This window comes from Acartia tonsa, chromosome 10 (assembly GCF_053477335.1).
Source record: "Acartia tonsa isolate MP-2025a chromosome 10, ASM5347733v1, whole genome shotgun sequence".
Classification (NCBI taxonomy): domain Eukaryota; kingdom Metazoa; phylum Arthropoda; class Copepoda; order Calanoida; family Acartiidae; genus Acartia; species Acartia tonsa.
In genome coordinates, this window is record NC_137269.1 from 27,077,896 (window position 1) to 27,095,912 (window position 18,017).

Here is an 18,017-nt window from a genome sequence, read left to right on the forward strand (position 1 = left end):
TCACATGGGAATCAACAAGGAAAAAATGTGCGCGCCTTTGTTTGTTTACAAGCGAAGCGCGGAGATAGTTAGGAATGCCGCGTAACACACTCATTCTCTGGTGTAAGGAAAAGGGAATTAATGGGTTCGAACTTGTCAGGGAATACAAGAAAATCATTCCAACACACACCCGTCTAGTCACTGGGAATCGAACACAATAACTCATCTTAACATCATGCGTGCAGACAGTGTCCACAAAATCACAATCTCATAACGCATAAATTACAAGAGTTTAAAATGGCATGGCCATCAGGCCTAAAATTAATTATGGTAACTTACGAACACCACAATAACTCAAACCGACTCCACTACCACATAAGGATAGGAATAAGGAATGGGAAAAGCATTCAACATTCATGAAATGCACATTTACCACTCACACATCTCATTAATCATGGCCTCATAATCTCAATTAAAGTTAGAATTACAGACCATGTAATTGCGAATACATGAATTAATAATCAATAGTACCTAAACTTTGATTAGGTACCTACATAATAATAGGCAAATGATTTTTTATATTAAAAATCGCATCAATAATTAAATAATCAACTCAAACTTTTAATCAAAAGAAAGAAAGATTAAATAATGACATTTTTTCTACTAAATCTTTTTGCTAAAAAAGAAAAGTAAAATTTTCATAAAAAACTTCTCAAAATTAAGCATTTCTCCAGCGGAAAAATACTCGGGCTTACATCTAGACATTCTTAGATAAGATAGGTAAATCCTTAAATCTAACATGTTTAATAAAATAGATACTTAAATCTAAATAGAATATGACTGTAAAAAATCATCAAACATCGGAAAATTAAAATTTCATAATTTTAAATCTTCGTGAATCAAGATTGCGTAAGATAAAATTGCAATTGAAATATGCAAATTAAATTACCAAAATAAAACAAAGCTCAATTATAAGAAAAGAACTTCTCTAAATGCTGAGTTTGCAATTTCTCTCTGTTTTAAGAAGAAAGCAACTTGTACATATTCATACAGTCAAAATTAAGGCAATTTGGGGCCTCAGTTAGAATGAACCCCTCAAGATACAAACTAACCAATCTTTCAAATATTAATAATGCCGTGTTCCAGCTATCCTGACGGACGTTATGTCTTTCCATCACAATTTTTTGATACTGCATAATTTCCGACAGGATTTCTGGCGCAGGGCTCCATCAACTGAAAATAAACATAATTAGTGATGTTTAAATCAAATCAAAAATTAAAAGAATCATGAATAATTCAAGAAACTTTAGAATCATCAATCAAAGCAATCAAAATAAAATTATCTTATGCTTTAGTTTTGCCGTTCTGTAGTATGTCTGGCCGAGGTAACAGAGCTAAGATACACTATAGAGCGGTCTTATTAAGCTTAAATCTTCGAACTCAAAGAATCTACTTAATTCAAGACGAAAAAATCTGCATTTTTCTTTAGGTACATCGGTTAAGAGGTAAATAGAAATAATTTTAATATATATGTAATATTAAATTATCTATGTGATTATAATAAATCTTAAAGAAATATTTGTATGATGTAAAAAAATCTCATTGTGTTACTTTTTATCATATCGAATTTCAATTGAACAAGGATAAAAATGTTCGTATTTGCGTAGGTACCTAGGAAAATTTCCGCGAAAAAAATCCCTGGTCCCGGAAAGACTTAAATCATTGAAAAAACTTGCGTAAACGTATAAATAACTTAAGTTTGCATTTCAAATGAAAAAATCTTGCGTCGATTTGAAAGTTTAAACGAAATTGAGTCAAAATTTGCGTTTTTTGTCTTTCGAAAAAAATATCTGATAAATCTACCGTAAAAATAAAATTCAAAGTTAAACAAGAACGATACTTATACTAAACTTTGGGTAGATTGATCTTGAGCAGACGTCTTGCGGAAGTCTCGTTACTCGTGGCGGCTGCGTCATCTGATAATTTGAACTTGCAAACCACGGTCCTCCCACCTGGGCGCACTTCTTCCACACGCCCCAATCTGAACTTCTTCATCAAATTTGTGCTATCGTCGATCAGCACCACGTCTCCCGGCTCGAGCAGCACCTTGTTGCTGCGCCACTTGACGGACTTGAGTAGCTCAGGCATGAGCTGCTCCTTGTACACCTGATGGAACTGACGGGTCAACTCCTCCAAGTTCTCCAGCCTCCTGGTGATGGGCTCTTTACAACCTGTCTCAAAGGTGCAGATTGCATCGTTGGTCCTGCCGCCTAACAGATCAGCAGGTGAAATTATTCTCCAGAAATTGACGTCATCTCCTTGGGTGGCATAGGTCAATGGCTTAGAATTCAAGACTCTTGCAGTCTCAGCACACAACACCAATAAATCATTGAAGGTTACAGTAGCACCAGCCAACTTCTTGTTCAACACACGCTTGACCAGCCCAACCTGCCTCTCCACAGTACCCACGAACGAGTGTGCTGCGGTGGGCACCAGATGCCATTCAAAATGCATTCGGGTATCCTTCAAAAGTTCATCCATAATTCGCTTGGCACCGGCCATATTGGTGCCTCTGTCTGTGGTAACCCTTCTAGGCATATTGTAAAACGCCTGAAGTTTTCTCAAGCCGACCAGCACGGCTTCAGTTGAATAATCAGTCAACACATCAACAAACACAGCCTGTGTAAATCTACAGGCCACAATCAACAACCAAACTTTGTACTTGGTCTTGGAACTCCTGGTACCAACGCCAGGCTTCGTAACTTCGATCGGCCCCGCAAGGTCCATATGCACCTCCTTGAAGGGCACAGAGGGCTCGACACGATCTGGCAGAATATTAGCAATTGCGGGACTCGAACGCTTGGCATATTCAATGGAACATGCAGCACAACTCTTGACCACTTTCATAGCCTCCATGCGGCCATGTGTGATCCATGCATACCTGCGGCTTTGCGCCAACGTCTTACGATGGCCTCCATGCCCCAATTCATCATGGGACTGTTGAAGGATGAGCCGCGCCAGCCTGTTGTGGCGGCTGAGCAAGACAACACCTGGGCTGTCCTTCATAATCTTCCTGGGGCCTCCAGCAGCGGCCTCAAGAGCCTCATCTCCTCTCCCGGACATTTTCAATATTGTAAATGTCCTAAGAGGATAACATCCATCATGACCCACAATGGGCCAACAAACCTGGACCTTGTGATGATACGGTTGAAGGGAGTCAAATTTCCCCTCGGCGTCCATGGTCATCTCCTCCTCTTGGTTGAAGGAAGTCAAAAACAGGTCACAACCAGAATCCATGTATGTATTTGTGAAAGTATAGTTCTCATAATACTTAGAACTATCATTGTTGCTAACACCATCCTCATTTGCTGCAACGCCACGTTTCTTGATAAGCAGCGTTTTAAAGCAGTTGGCAGCCTTAAGAACTGCGGCCGCAGTCCTCCTTGCCTGCCTGTAGGTCCTTCTTGCCAGAGACCTCCAAAAATCATTGTCCACTACCTGTGTGAACATTACCTTGAGCTTCGCCATCTTGGGATTTAGCTCGCTCTCGGGAATGGATGCATTTACCTCACCCGCCGTCTTAACGGGCCACTGGTCCTGTTCCAGGCGCAACCAGCTTGGACCTTCCTGGTATGTAGATCCAGGTTGTACATCCTCAATCGTACACAAACCACGCGTTGCCAGATTGGCAATGTTGTGCTGGGTTGGAACCCATCTCCAATCTTCAGGGCTCGTCAACTGTTGTATCTCGGAAACACGATGACTGTTAAAAACATTTAACATAACACTGTCACTGGATAGCTGAGCTAGGGCGCAGCTGCTATCACTAAAAAACACTTTGCCAGAAATGTTGAAAGGTAGGGCTCTGGCAACAGTATCCACAAGCCTTGCCAAAATTAGACAACTAAGCATTTCTAACCTTGGTATAGACTCAATCTTCACTGGTGCGACACGTGACTTGGCGCAACACAAAACTACATCATATCCTCCAGGAACTGGCCATCTCAGGTAGGTGATGGCTGCATAGGCCTGGTTAGATGCATCGCAGAAACCAACAAGCATTGGAAGCCCCAACGGCTTATCAGGAACCATCGAACGTCTGAACGACACGTTTCCAAGTGCCAAACGGTCCTGGAGGCTGGACACAAGCTCCGACCTCAACTCTCCAGGTATAACATCATCCCAGTTGCATCCATGTATGCAAACTGAGCGCAGACAAAGCTTGGATTTAAGCAGCAATGGCGCTGCTAGACCCATTGGGTCATAAAGTTGTTGCACAATTCTCCAAACTTCACGTTTAGTTATCAACTCAGGTAGACTTCTCCAGAGATCCTCCAGATCCAGATCCTCCAGTAACTTTCTACCCTTAATCTTCTCGCCGTGGTTGGCTCTGACAGGTAGGAACAACTTATCCTGTTTAGGGTCCCATACAAGGCCCAGAACTTTTACACTGTCAACATCATCTCCAGAATAAACAACAGATTTAAACTTGAAATTGCCAGGTGCAATCATATCTTCCAGCTCTTGGACCAGCTGGACAGCTTCAGGTTTGCTGTTATGACCGCTCAAACAGTCATCCACGTAAGTACAAGTCTCCAATTTGACCGATGGAGGATCTTGATACAAAATAAATTCAGAACTGAGTGGTTGCTGAACATCTCTCCACACATCCTGCTGGGCTACAACGTCACAACCTCTAATCTTCTCAGATCCATAAACATCTTGAACATCCTGCTGGGAACGTCCACCAAAAATACGACCAGTGAGTCTGAGGGCGGTCACGGCCATATCTCCAGCCAAGGCCTCACCAAAGTTGATGGTTTTGGTAAGGTAGACCTCTGGCTCTCCATCAACTGTATCAGCGAAAAAAACACGTTTCAGCTGAGAATCTTCATAGGTAGCTAATAATGAATTATAGAACTTCTGAATATCAGCCACGAATGCACACTTATAACTTCTGAACCGGATAAGATTGTGCATCAGAGTATATAATGGAACTGGGCCGTCCATCATAATACTATTGAGGCTTAGCCCCTTGCAGCAGAGGCTAGAATTGGCGCATATCCTCAAGGGCGTGGAAATAGACTCTTTATATGCGCAGACTAGGCTCGAATAATACACGGGCTTAGTATAAGCTAGGTCTTCTGGCGAAGCTTTCTGATACACTCCACGAGACACAGCTTCTTGAAACACTTGGCAGAAGGTGCTGTACTCACCTTTTTTAATCATTCTCTGCCGGTCACGTAAGCAGATCTTATAGGCCTGCTCTGAATTGTCAAATAACACACTTGGCGGCTGCTTGTAGGGATATGAGGCCGTCCAAATATGGTTCTCAAGATCTAATGTCAGACCTTCTTCAATCAGCTGCCGCTTACGCACATCCAAGGCGGACTGCCCGGCGGCTATGGCGGCGCAATGACGGCAGTTCTTACAACCGCTGCACATTGATGGCGGCTGTATTCCCAAACTCTCAGTACTCAGGAACTCCATCTTGCTGACCTCCAACTTCACAGCTTTACAGGCGACAGGATTAGCAACAGTCCTGCCATTTGCAGACACAACTAAATAGCCTGTACCAAATAAGCTTCTGTACAGTCTAGAATCACCAACCATTTTATCTGCACACGGGAACATAGCTGGTGTTAAATGGCCGATTAAAACATCAATCTTGCCGTCGACCATAGAAAAATTATCAGGCTTCATGTTGAAAATGTCGGCGGCGGTTGTAGGATCAATAGAACGCAACCCTTCTTCAGTACCAATGCTGGGCACTACCGCCGCCTCCAGAATATGTGAATTCCGGTTGCGGTCAACCAAACAAATCTTGACTGTAGGACATGCTTGGCTCTTTCCATCTGCCAGAGAAATAGTAGCTGTTCGACCAGTTGATGGCAACTCTAACTTCTTGGCAATGCTTCTAGAAATCAACGTCAAATTTGCTCCACTGTCCCACATGGCATTGACGGTGACTTGACGTTTGTCAGCCGCCAACGCCGGGACCTGCTGCAACATCAGCATAAAATTGTTCTTGCTAAACAATTGTGATTCATACACTGCCGCAACTTGTCCACTAGCAACTGATTCATGTAATAATGAATTATGAGGCTGGTTGCAACTGTCAATGGTACAGCTGCCAAGCTTATCGGCTCTGGGACAATCGGCCACCCGATGCCCTTTTTGTAAGCAGAGCAAACAGGCGCCTATCTTCTTGATGAAGACTTTGCGTTCAGGAACAGACATATCCCTAAACTTGGAGCACTTAAACAACAGGTGATCAGAGTTACAACCTTCCGACGGGCAAGGCTGTTTCTTCTTGGTCTTAGCTGGAGACCCAGGTTTACCAACGGCTGTAGCTGCGGCCGCAGGATTACCTTTCTTCTTGGAGGGGGTGTCTACATCGATTGAACACCTCATCAAAATGGCGCCACGCTGTTCCTCTATAATCTTCAATAGCTTAGGAATATTTGGGGTATCCATCGAGCCCAACGCCAGATTGAGCTTGTCCTGGAAATCACGTGGCAACTTTTTGGATAACATTTCCAAAAGAATAATGGTCAACCACTGGCTTGTGGTGACTTCCTCATCATCATCATCTTTAGTCAGCTGCTCGAGCTGGCTAACTGCACCACCAAACTCTGCTAAGACTGTCACAATCTGGCTGGAGTCCGACGGTTTAGGCTTCTTCTCCCATTGGTTGAAAAGGCAGAGCATCTGACGTGTTTTGGACTTAAAACGTGCGTCGAGGTAAGCCCATTGAGATTCATGTGATTGAATCTGAATTAACTGAAGTCTCAACTCTTTATTTTTGCAGACCTTTTCACTGCTCAACAATAACTGTAAATATGACGGGTCCTGTCCTACGGTAAGGTTTTTAAAATTGTCCTTGAAACTTACGTAGGCTGACTCTGAGCCGTCAAAGCTTGGAAGAAGACGTTCGTCGACACGATTCATATATCCTGGCGTGAACATAGAACCGGTGCCGAACTGTGGTGTGCCAAACGGTGACACAAATGGCGATGCTGTCGAAGCACCCGCCGTCGTTGTAGGCGGCTTCACAGGTTCAAGCTTAACCTCGGCCAGCCGTTTCATCAAAGCAGACAAAGTGTTTATAATTGGTTCTGGTAAGGGAAAGTATGACCCTTTAATAACCTTCACAATCTTTAAGCAACGATCATATAGTTCAGCCTTATGGTCAGGCAAATTATCACCAACTAAATCAACAACACTTTGAATGTCACTAAGCTCCTCCATAGCATCTAGAGCATCTTTCAGAGCGTTATAATCTTTTTGCACAGTAATTATATTAGAATAAATGTCACTAAACTCCTCAAGCTCTTGGATTCTCACACCAAGCTTGCTAAAACCGACCATAATGCTATCGAATGTCTCGAACTTGTCATGGACAAGGATTGACTCCTTAGTGAAATGTCTAACATCAAGCTCTGAAGATTCACTGACCAACTTCATCACTTTATTTAGTTCACTGGTTAGGGCCTCGACGGCTGGGCGCAGCCGTAGTCCCAGTTGAGCGCCTTTATTCTTTTTAGGACCCATGATTGTCACAATAATTAACTGTACTGATTACGATTATAATAGTGTGTGGTAAGGTATCACAACCAACACATTCACAAAACTTCACAGATATTTTCTTAGCCGCATCTGTTCTGTCTCGTTTTCATTGTTTCGGTACGCATGCCTTGCCGTACACGAAATCTTAATCTCCAAGCCCTCCGAATGACCAACATGTGAATGTTTACAAATGTGTATTTATTACCATGAAAACGGTGAATCTAAAACAAAAATATAAAGATTAATTACATAGCATTAATGGTTTATTATTTTTGTATATCGAGGTTGCGTGATTTCAATTTAATTAAAAATATAAAATTTCTAAAAAACTTTAAATTGGCACGAAACATATTAAATAGCATCAGAAATTGATAATTTTAGATTCAAATGATCAATAAAATTAAGGAAAATATTCGTATGTCAAAAGTTAGCAGTTAAATGGTCTATTTGTTGAAAAATTAATGTTTAAATTTCTTCGTAAAAATATACCATACTACACTTATTATTAAGAATTAAGATAAATTCTTACCACATTATGATGTCAAACTAAGCAGGAAGGCTTATTTGAGATCTTCCACGGATTAGAGCGCATGTATATCCATCCAATACATTATTTTTATTCACGTAGCTCTTCACATGGGAATCAACAAGGAAAAAATGTGCGCGCCTTTGTTTGTTTACAAGCGAAGCGCGGAGATAGTTAGGAATGCCGCGTAACACACTCATTCTCTGGTGTAAGGAAAAGGGAATTAATGGGTTCGAACTTGTCAGGGAATACAAGAAAATCATTCCAACACAGCATGTCTGTAAGTCTGTTCAACAGTCACTTAAGTTTGTGCAATTTTCATAATTTTTATGGATTATATACAAATATACAGGGTGGGGCAAATAAGACCGGACAAACTTTAAACGGCCATAGCGCCAAAACTACTTGACCAATCAGGACGTTTGACCCCACTATAAAAAGCTTAGGTAATTACCTTTTTGCAAAAAAAAATCTTTGGACGAAGATGGGCTCGTACTCCGAGCTGGCCGCGCTTATGTTCAACAAGGCAGATTCGAAATGCGCCGTTGTAATAATCTGGATCCTCGACTAGGGCCCACTAAATCGGACTAGAGCTCTCTATCTTAAGTGGCTTGGCTGTAGTACTCCGGCAAAGTGAAACGCTGCAGATTTCAAGATGTCAAAAATTGTGTGAAATCGTGAAAATTTCTCGGTTCTCGACGTTAGAGACCCATATGAAACTTAAAAACTCATTTTAGACTATGGATTGCGCTGACAACCCTAGCGTAATCTTCATGCTATTTCCAAAAAGGTATAGAACGTCGTTCCAGCTCAACTGTGGTCCAAATAAGAGCCTCCGTGTCAAAGGGTAGCGTTAAAGTTGGGTGAATTTGGATCCTGCGGTTACTCATGTTTCTAAGGAAATGGGGCCTCCCAGCAGCTTGATCTTAATTCAATGGACTTTTGGGCCTGGGGCTACTTTGAAGCATGCACCAATAGACGTGTCTATACAACAAAGACCTCCCTCATTGCCACCATCAAGAAGAAATTCGCCAGCTTGGACAGGGACATGGTGACCAGGGCCTGCGGGCGGTTCAGGGGGCGGGTGAAGGCGGTGATTGAGACTGGCGGCGATTTTAATGAATAATCTAATAGTCATATACCTATTTTGCCTGCCAGTTTTTAAAAATCAATAAAATCTTTAAAATTGACGATTTTATGTTCATTTGTTTAGAAGTTAGAATTTGTCCGGTCTTATTTGCCCCACCCTGTATATAGTATATTGAATACCCTTCGTTTCAGAAATCTTAGAAATAAAGTTATGTATTACTTATACAAATATAAAATGTTGAATTAAACTGTGAGCTGAATTATGTGATTTATAGAACAATCTCAACTACGCCCCTTACATCCAGAGACTGTATTGAAGGGGCAGATATGGGATAGAAAAATATCTTAAAACCATTCCGAGTCCCAAATGTCAAAATAAAACAGCATAAAACCATCACAGGTTCTCTGTGAAGATTTCCCAAAATGATGGACCAAATAACTTTCTACTTTATAAAATAGGATATTAATGTTTCCCAACAAGGATGATAACATCCATCACAGAAAATAACCAAACTATAACAATTCATGAGAAATAGCACTTTCAACATTAAAGGAAAAAAACTGTTTTTATTTTTTAAGAAAAGTAGAATTAATTAATGCTAAGCTTATAAAAGCAAATCTAATCGAGATTAGAATCATTGTTAGAAAACAATTAAACCTCAAAACATTTCTAATCAGAGGCGGGCAACACGATTTAGAAGGGAGGTTAATAAAAGGGGAAGTCAGGCCGTTTAAATTTCTATTTCTAGGGAAGCATCGACACCTCTTTTCACCTCCTTACTCACGCTTCTGTCTCTAATCTTTTGCTCATTAATTTTCAAAAATAGGACACCTTTACTTTTTACTCAAAAAACAACAAAATTAGTTCAATTAGGATGAAACATGATTGTGATCTAACAAAGGCAATTATATCCAAAAGTAGCGGAACATTTGAAGTTTACTATCTATTATTTGAAAAAAAGAACAATCATATAAGGTAGTTTGTACCATACGATAAAAAAACACTTATTGGAGAGAGAGAGAGAGAGAGATAAAGAGTTACTGCAATTACAAAGGCGTTTAAAGAGGTAAGAATAGTAGGAAGGGCGGAGGGTGTATACTAAAATCATGTACATACGGACATATCCTTCTTCTATGGTAGCTACGCTACTAGCAATTGTCCCAAATCATATTACTAATTGTTTCTAATTCTATCGTTAGAAAAATATCAGATTGTTACCGTAAAACAAAATTGCTTAATGATGTAATTATTTTCTCAATTATCAATAGGACACCCCTTTCTAATAAGACACTTTAACTAATAGGACATCTTTATTGGATACCAATTACCTCGTTTTACTTAAATTAGCAGCATATAGAGGCTTATAGTCACAGGGAGCGTAAAAGTTAATGTTAAAATAAATCTTAAATGAAGAAATAAATTGTTTTAGCGGTTAGCGACGCTTGATTGAAATTCAAAAACCTTACTATTTTATATAATAGAATTTTACTAATAGTATTTTCAGAATATGTCTCTAATTTAGCACAGTTACACAGAGTCATGATTTTTATACTCTTGGAGCACATATGTCAAATTGGTTGCAGTGGCGTGCGGAAGGTAGTGTCAACAACCGCCTTAGACAAGATATTTGAACTCTTTTTTCACTTTCCCAAGGTTTTCAGATGAATCATTATGCTCTGGTCTTATCCTTAAAGTAATGGATGTAGAATACGTTGATATATTGACAGGAGAAAAGTTGTCGTCAATTTAGGCTGCTAAGATAGACCTCATATATTGGTCAGGTCGTTCATCCAGTACTAGAGGAGGGGATGGGATAAAGGTTATCGTTAGTTTAATCAGCTACGCGTATCACTTTATTGGAGCATATGAAAATCTGATGCATTATCCAAGTAATAACATATCGATTCGTCACTGGTATCATTACCCTGATTGAAAACCTGTAAAAATTAAAATCCTACCTGGAACCACTTGACAGGCGGTGAGATCTTACTGATGGAGACGGAGATCTTAATAAACATTCAGGTTATAATCACAATCAGAAATATAACGGTATGACACAATGGCCTTTGAATTCTTAATCATAGTATACAAAATTACTTCTGTAGATTACAATTAGTGGTTGCAACGTTTAGACACTTAACTTAATGAACTAGCCCATCAAAACTCAATAAAAGTATCTAAAGTTGTGAAGGCCTTTAATAACAACACGATAGTATTGCTTTTTTGGTATAGCGTAATAAACAACCCTATGTCCCCTCCCTCTCTAGGTTTTTAGGACAAAAGCATTTTTAAAATATAATTGAACCTAACTTATGAATATTATGGATATAGTCCCTTTCGTGGCAACGCCTCTTAAGGGGAGATTCGTCGTATTTTCACAGTCGATTTTCTCCTATTTCTACTCCCTGAGGAGGGCTCTAACCCTTCGGGGCCAATTGCCTGACCCTGCGGGGCAATCACCTAACCTAAAATAACCTATCAAAAGCTACTTTGAAAATACGACGAAACGCCCTGTAAGAGGCGTTGGCACGAAAGGGACTGTACTAAATATTATATATCTTTTACACTAATAATGGCAATATTCAGAAACGTAAACGAATTTGACCTACTAATAATTTGTAAACTTAATTATCATTAGAACAATGGTACCTAAGTTAAATAAAAAGAATTATGGCACGATTATAAGTTGTATAATTTGATACGATGAAAAACAAGCTGTTAAGGACGAACGACCATACAGACACATTCGATTCTTCGATTTTAACAATTGATTAGGTAGTTTTGTGTATGGGAAAAACATAAGGACAAGAATAAATATTTGATGATATCCTGGGAAGAAAGAAAATAAAAATTCTTGTCTAAAACTATCAAATTTTTACTCAGAACCAATTTTACAAATATTTATCTTTGAAAATTAAAAAGTTTTCAACAATTTTTAGAAGCGTATCTTTTTTGTTTTATTTTTATTTGCGATCAGAATTTTAAATGTAAAATATTAACAATTTTATGTGTTGTTCAAAGAATTATTATTTAAAAAATCAGATAAATAGGATAATTGTTTCATACAAAAATTGTTGTCAATAAATAACTGAAAATACAATATTAAAACCTATTATTTTTTTAGATAAAAATGAGCTACACTCAGGGGCGTCCAAGTTTTTCATTGGGGGGGGGAGGGGGGTAAAAATTTGAAAATAAAAATTTTGGGGGTGCCAATGGCACCCCCAAGCTCATTTTTTTTTTTTGGGGGGGGGGGAATCCTTATATCATAGAGTTAATTTTTTTTATTTGGGGGGGTAAAAATTAAATATCCAGAATTTTTTTTTTTTTTGGGGGGGGTAATCATCCCTTTACCCCCCCCCCCCCTTGGACGTCTTTGGCTACACTGGTATATTGAGGGATGGGAAATAGATAATACATTATTTTTCACCGCTATTGAAGATTTACAAAATTATCCCTTCTGTAGATTATGACTATTTGATACAAGTTTTAACACTGCTTATTTATAACAACCAAACAGTATTGAATAAAAATACCCAAAGTTTTTATTACTCAAACGAATACGACATCGTGTTGATAAACTTATGGTACCGGCATAATTTAGGATCTATTGTCCCATCCCTCCTTGAATGAAGCTACCTGTTTCTAGGAGAAGGGGAGGGAGGAAGTAGCGTTGACCGCCTACGGTTCAGACGTTCTCTGTCGCTAGCTGACAATATTTCATCATCCTCAGACCCGGATCTTGCTATACCCTAAAATAATTGCTTTTTAAAACATTTTCAAAGCTTATACTTTGTAAACTTACTGTAGCGGCTCTTTATTCCAAAGGAGAAGACAAAAATATCCTAAAACCATCAAATGACCTATGTAAAGTTTAAAGTTGGAGAATTCAATCAGTTCATTGGTTAGCGAGATTATGACAGCCAAAGAAAAAGCTTTATTGCTTTATAAAATCGGATTTTATGGAAGTAGATCTGATACTTATTAATGCTGACATCCTTGTTTTTAAAAGCGAAGCTTTTCTATAATTAGGATAGGTCCGTCCGTACGTCCGTAACGGATAGCTTTTTTCGTTAATTTAGGCATGTTAGAATTGTCCTATCGATTTCAAACTTTGCATGGTGATTCCTTTAGTAATTAGGTACGATTTAGAAAGCGTAGCAACTCTATAATTATTACCAGAATGTCCGTACGTTCATTTTAAACATGTCGATTTTTTTTGGTTCGACTCTTATACATTTATATTTTGATTATTCAGTTCTGACACTATACAGATGTCAATGTCCGTTTGTCTTACTGTTTCAGTGCTTCGCTTTTATAGAGGTTGTCATCCTTGTTAAATTATAAGGATCTGAATATATTAATTTATTTTCATCAAATTAATCAAAGTTTAATTTGGATAAATATTTACAATGTAGTTAACTAAACATGGATGACAATATCCATAACAAGCAAAAGCCACAAATAGACGAAAAAAAAGTAATTTTAAAAGAAGATGTTTAGCAGTCATAAAATAAAAATAATTGATAGAAATAGGAATCACGAAATCTTTTATTAATATTTCAATATTAATATTTTTCTCAGTAAGATTTACAGGCCTACGGATCAAGTATATAATAAATGCTCATTGGTTGGGGTAATATCCACAATAAATTTCAGCAGTCTATCTGAAATTTGACAGACATTAAGACAGATATTTCAAAACACATTGAGTGGCTTCGCTACTCAGACTTGATTTATTTATTTCTCTTTCAACAGAGGATTATCTAACAAGTGTAAGAAATTGTTTGAATAAATGTGGGGATTCTTAATAACTCAGATACGTCCATCTGTTCTTCAAAATTTCTCAGCTGTCTTGTCAGATAGACGTCTGATATATGCATAACAGATTCTCTCTATAAGGGATATACTTTAATACAAATCAAATTACTTTAATACGTATGCAAATTAGACTGCTCAAAAACTATTTTTTTATACAAATCAAATTACTTTAATACGTATGCAAATTAGACTGCTCAAAAACTATTTTTTTAAAAACAAATTATATAGTTTCTTGTTTTTATAAAGTATACAATGATTCAAAATAGAATTACTTTTATTTTCAGACTTATATGATATTATGCCTAATCGGCCTAGGACATAATTTTATGAAAATAATTGTTTACTAAAATAGTCGAAGCTCGTATTATAGAAAGTATCACTATTGGTCTGATAGTAAAATTAGATATTTTACAATTGTTCTAGCATTTTAAAATTGCTAAATTTTGGATGAAATAGATTTAGTTTGAATGTAAACTCCTTTAAACATTATTTTCTTTACTACGCCGCAATGTTTAAACAAGGATGATAACATCCATAAGTAATCAGACGGAACACCGGACAAAGCGAATTATAAAATAGATATTCATAGTCAAGAAGAATGAGTGTGCGATATAATCTATGATAAGAAATAGAAAATCACTGAACCTGTATAAACTATTTATATATTTTTTCCATAGCGTTACGGACGTACATACGGACTGACAATATTTATTGTAGAATAGCTTCGATACTGAACAAAATATGTAGAAAAAGTTTCAAAAGGTAAAATCTGATTTCTGTCATAAACAGATAATACAAAATACAATTAAACAAGTTTAATACAAGAACATTTTTATTCTAATGCCTAAGATCTTTTAAACATCTTATCATAAAACACAAAACTTAAGCCGCTAGAAAAATAAAAATGAAATAAAATTATCAATGAGCATTTTTATGATATCGAAAGCTTTCTTAATAGTAACTAATTCCCAAAAAGTAAAGTAGAACCATATAGGTTAATCGGTTTGATATACGCAGGCAGACAGGCACACACTTGGATAGGCATACATATATCATTTAAGATCCAGTTACTTTTATTTAAGAATAACTCTGAGAAATAAGCCAAAACTAATTTTCTTTTGGGTTTTAAAATCAGCAATTATGGTCTCTGTAATATTATAACATTTTTAGTTCACTAATTTTAAGTAATAAAGCTCTTACTTTGTATAGTGTTATTTTAGGTTGCCTGTTAATAAGCCAAGATATTCTGACTAACCTGAATACTGGATGAAGCCTCTGTTATGAGATTCTGTAATGTTCCTAAGAAGTTCATCTGAAAATAAAATTTATTTTATTGAAATACAAAAACATATTTTTTTTATCAATCTAAAAACCTTACATCTGATTATCATGTACACTAATAAAGTGAAACTTGTAGCTGGATAAAATAACTATTTTTCTACCACCTTCTTTACCCCATCCCCTTCCCTCCTACTTAATGAACAAACTGACCAATACGTTATGTTCATGTTAGTACCCAAAATTGACGATAATTTTTCCCTTGTAATGAAAAAACGTGAATTCTACATCAATTCCTACAACTAATAAACTTGGAAATATGGTCATGGTTAAAAATATATACCTTAGCGGCAGCTAAAAATAATCCTCAAAATATTTTTTTTTATTTCACATTTGTTTATCTGAAAAAATATATTAATATTTAATGTTTCTACTTAGAACTTGTTTTGGCTAAATCCTCCATAAAAAAAAGTTACAGAAAAAATATAATCTTTAATTTCAAGTATGTCTCCGAATCCTATTAATTTCAACTGGATTAGAAACGGCTTTGAGTCATTCTGATAACAACGATAACAACCATAAAAGCGAGGCATAACAAAGGACAAACTATCATTCACAAGCATGACAGCGCGTTTAATAATGCATGGTGACGGACGGATCTACCATAATTATAGAAAAGCTTTTGAAAAATGCATGGTACGGTATCGACATAAACAATTCTCCAGTAAAAAGAAAATAATGATATAAATTACAGTGGTAAATTTCCTTTAATACGATACATGATTTTTTTATTCGGCTTAAAACCGGTTTTAACCCATCGAAAATGATTCGGATACGGAGACATACTGGAAAAGTTAATATATAAATTGTTAACGGGGAAAATTCTTATAGCTTAAACATCTTTTTTTTTTTATAAAAACACATGTATGTATTTTTTGGACTTCAGTTAAGCTTTTTGGTTAAAATACCGACAATTTTGACACCGATCTTGCAATTTTTAACCACAACGAGGGGGGAATAGAGGGGTGGGAGCTTTAGAGGGGTGTAATACAGACAACAAAATTGGTGCTATTTTACTGTTGGGGGCACCTAGGGATATCCAGTATCCACCCCCTTAATTTTACCAAAAATTGGATATACTGAATTTTAGTTTCCGAAAGTGTACTTAGCATCCGCGTCCTATCTCAATATTTGCTACTAGCTAAAAAAGCTTCAAACTTCCCCCAAAATGTATCAAGTATTAATCGTTTATTCATTATATCGCTTTTCCTTTTGACCGGAGTAGCTGAACATAGCGTTTGCAATAATTGGGTTATCTGTTGTACGCATTTGGAAATTATTGAAGAAACGGCAATCCATTTTCAGCACATCAAAAATTGAATTCAACCCCTTACTGCACTGCATGCCTCTGGAGCTTGAAATCATATTTAAAATAATTTATTGATGGAATGGGCTATCAAGAACTAAATATGATACTAATTGTACCCTTAAAGACATATTTATACCTATGTAGTTATATCCTTCCGGGGCTTAATGACTTTTACTTAACCTAACAACAGCTAAAATCTACAAAAAAAAACATGTCTTTCAGGTCCAGATACAATGTGGGGAACACCGCCAATATTTCTTGTACCTTTACTTTTTAGAACTAAATAATGTCTGTTCCATTTAAATTTATTTAAAATCAAGGTAATTGACGCCATCAAAATAAAAAAAAAATATATATTTAACGATATTACATTTACAATATTGACCAATTTTTTTCTGTTTATTATCTTACATGTAAGAACAAACTTACATTAGATATAGAAAATGGGGTTTTGTTAGAATACTAAGCCTTTATAAAATCGGGACGCACATGCTAGTATCCTTTAAAAACAAATTCATGAAATCCGATTTTTAATCACAATAAGTAAAAACAATTTAATATCACTAATAATCAGATGCAAAAAAAATATTTTTAGGATCCATCTAATTTTATTTAAACAAATATATTGTTGCTTTCTTTATAAAAAAAACTTATATATTTGGAATCTATATTGATTATATTTAAGGATGGAAAAAATAATAAAAATGAAAGTTTGATGAATTGACCTCACTGTCAAAACAAAAACAGAAAACTGAAAGCATAAAAGTGACAACAACACAACACCCACCTGTTGGATTACACCGTAATTTTCGACAGGGTTGCAAATAGGGAGGGGAGAGGACCAAAACAAGGAAGAGAGGTCGGTGTTTTAGAACAACCACAATATTTTTTTAAAATTAGCAAAAAAAAAGCTCAAGATAACATAATCATACTCTCAAAAGCGCAGCAAAACATAAATTTATAAACAAAATAAATTAAGTTAAATGAATTAAAATCGTTTAAGCACAAAAATGTTTTAAGTACCTCATAAACTTTGAATAGCAATGATGAATTTATAAGAGCAGAAATTCTACCTCTTACATACCATTTCAATTCTAATAATATGAAGGATTCCTGAATCAATATTTGGTTGTTTAATATTTTGGTTGACGCATATGAACACCAGAGAGGTCCAAGGGAGGTGTTGGCTATTGCGCCATTCCTAAGTAAAGTCAAGATATTTTTTATATGGCACTAAAAACACGAGCATAATACTTTCTAAACGTATCTCATAGAAAAACAATATATATTTATAATATACAGGAAAATGAAGAGTATTCTTTTATTTTCTATTTCGGTGTAAATTGTCTGAAAGGAACCTAGTAATAGTGTCTAACTTTTTATCT

General features: G+C 36.7%; 1 protein-coding gene across 1 annotated transcript in view; it reads right to left on the reverse strand.

Moving 5' to 3' along the window:
- unc-13-4A (BAI1 associated protein 3) overlaps positions 1-15,666 on the reverse strand; it is a 253,039-nt gene extending 237,373 nt beyond the window's left edge. Inside the window, exons 1-4 of the mRNA XM_080174126.1 lie at positions 15,607-15,666; positions 15,241-15,297; positions 12,804-12,916; positions 11,123-11,170 (exon numbers count right to left, since the gene is read on the reverse strand). Of these exons, the coding sequence (XP_080030252.1) occupies positions 11,123-11,170; positions 12,804-12,916; positions 15,241-15,297 (218 nt within the window). The 5' untranslated portion in view covers positions 15,607-15,666. The remainder of the gene's footprint in view (positions 1-11,122; positions 11,171-12,803; positions 12,917-15,240; positions 15,298-15,606) is intronic.
- Between the last annotated feature and the right edge of the window lie 2,351 nt (positions 15,667-18,017).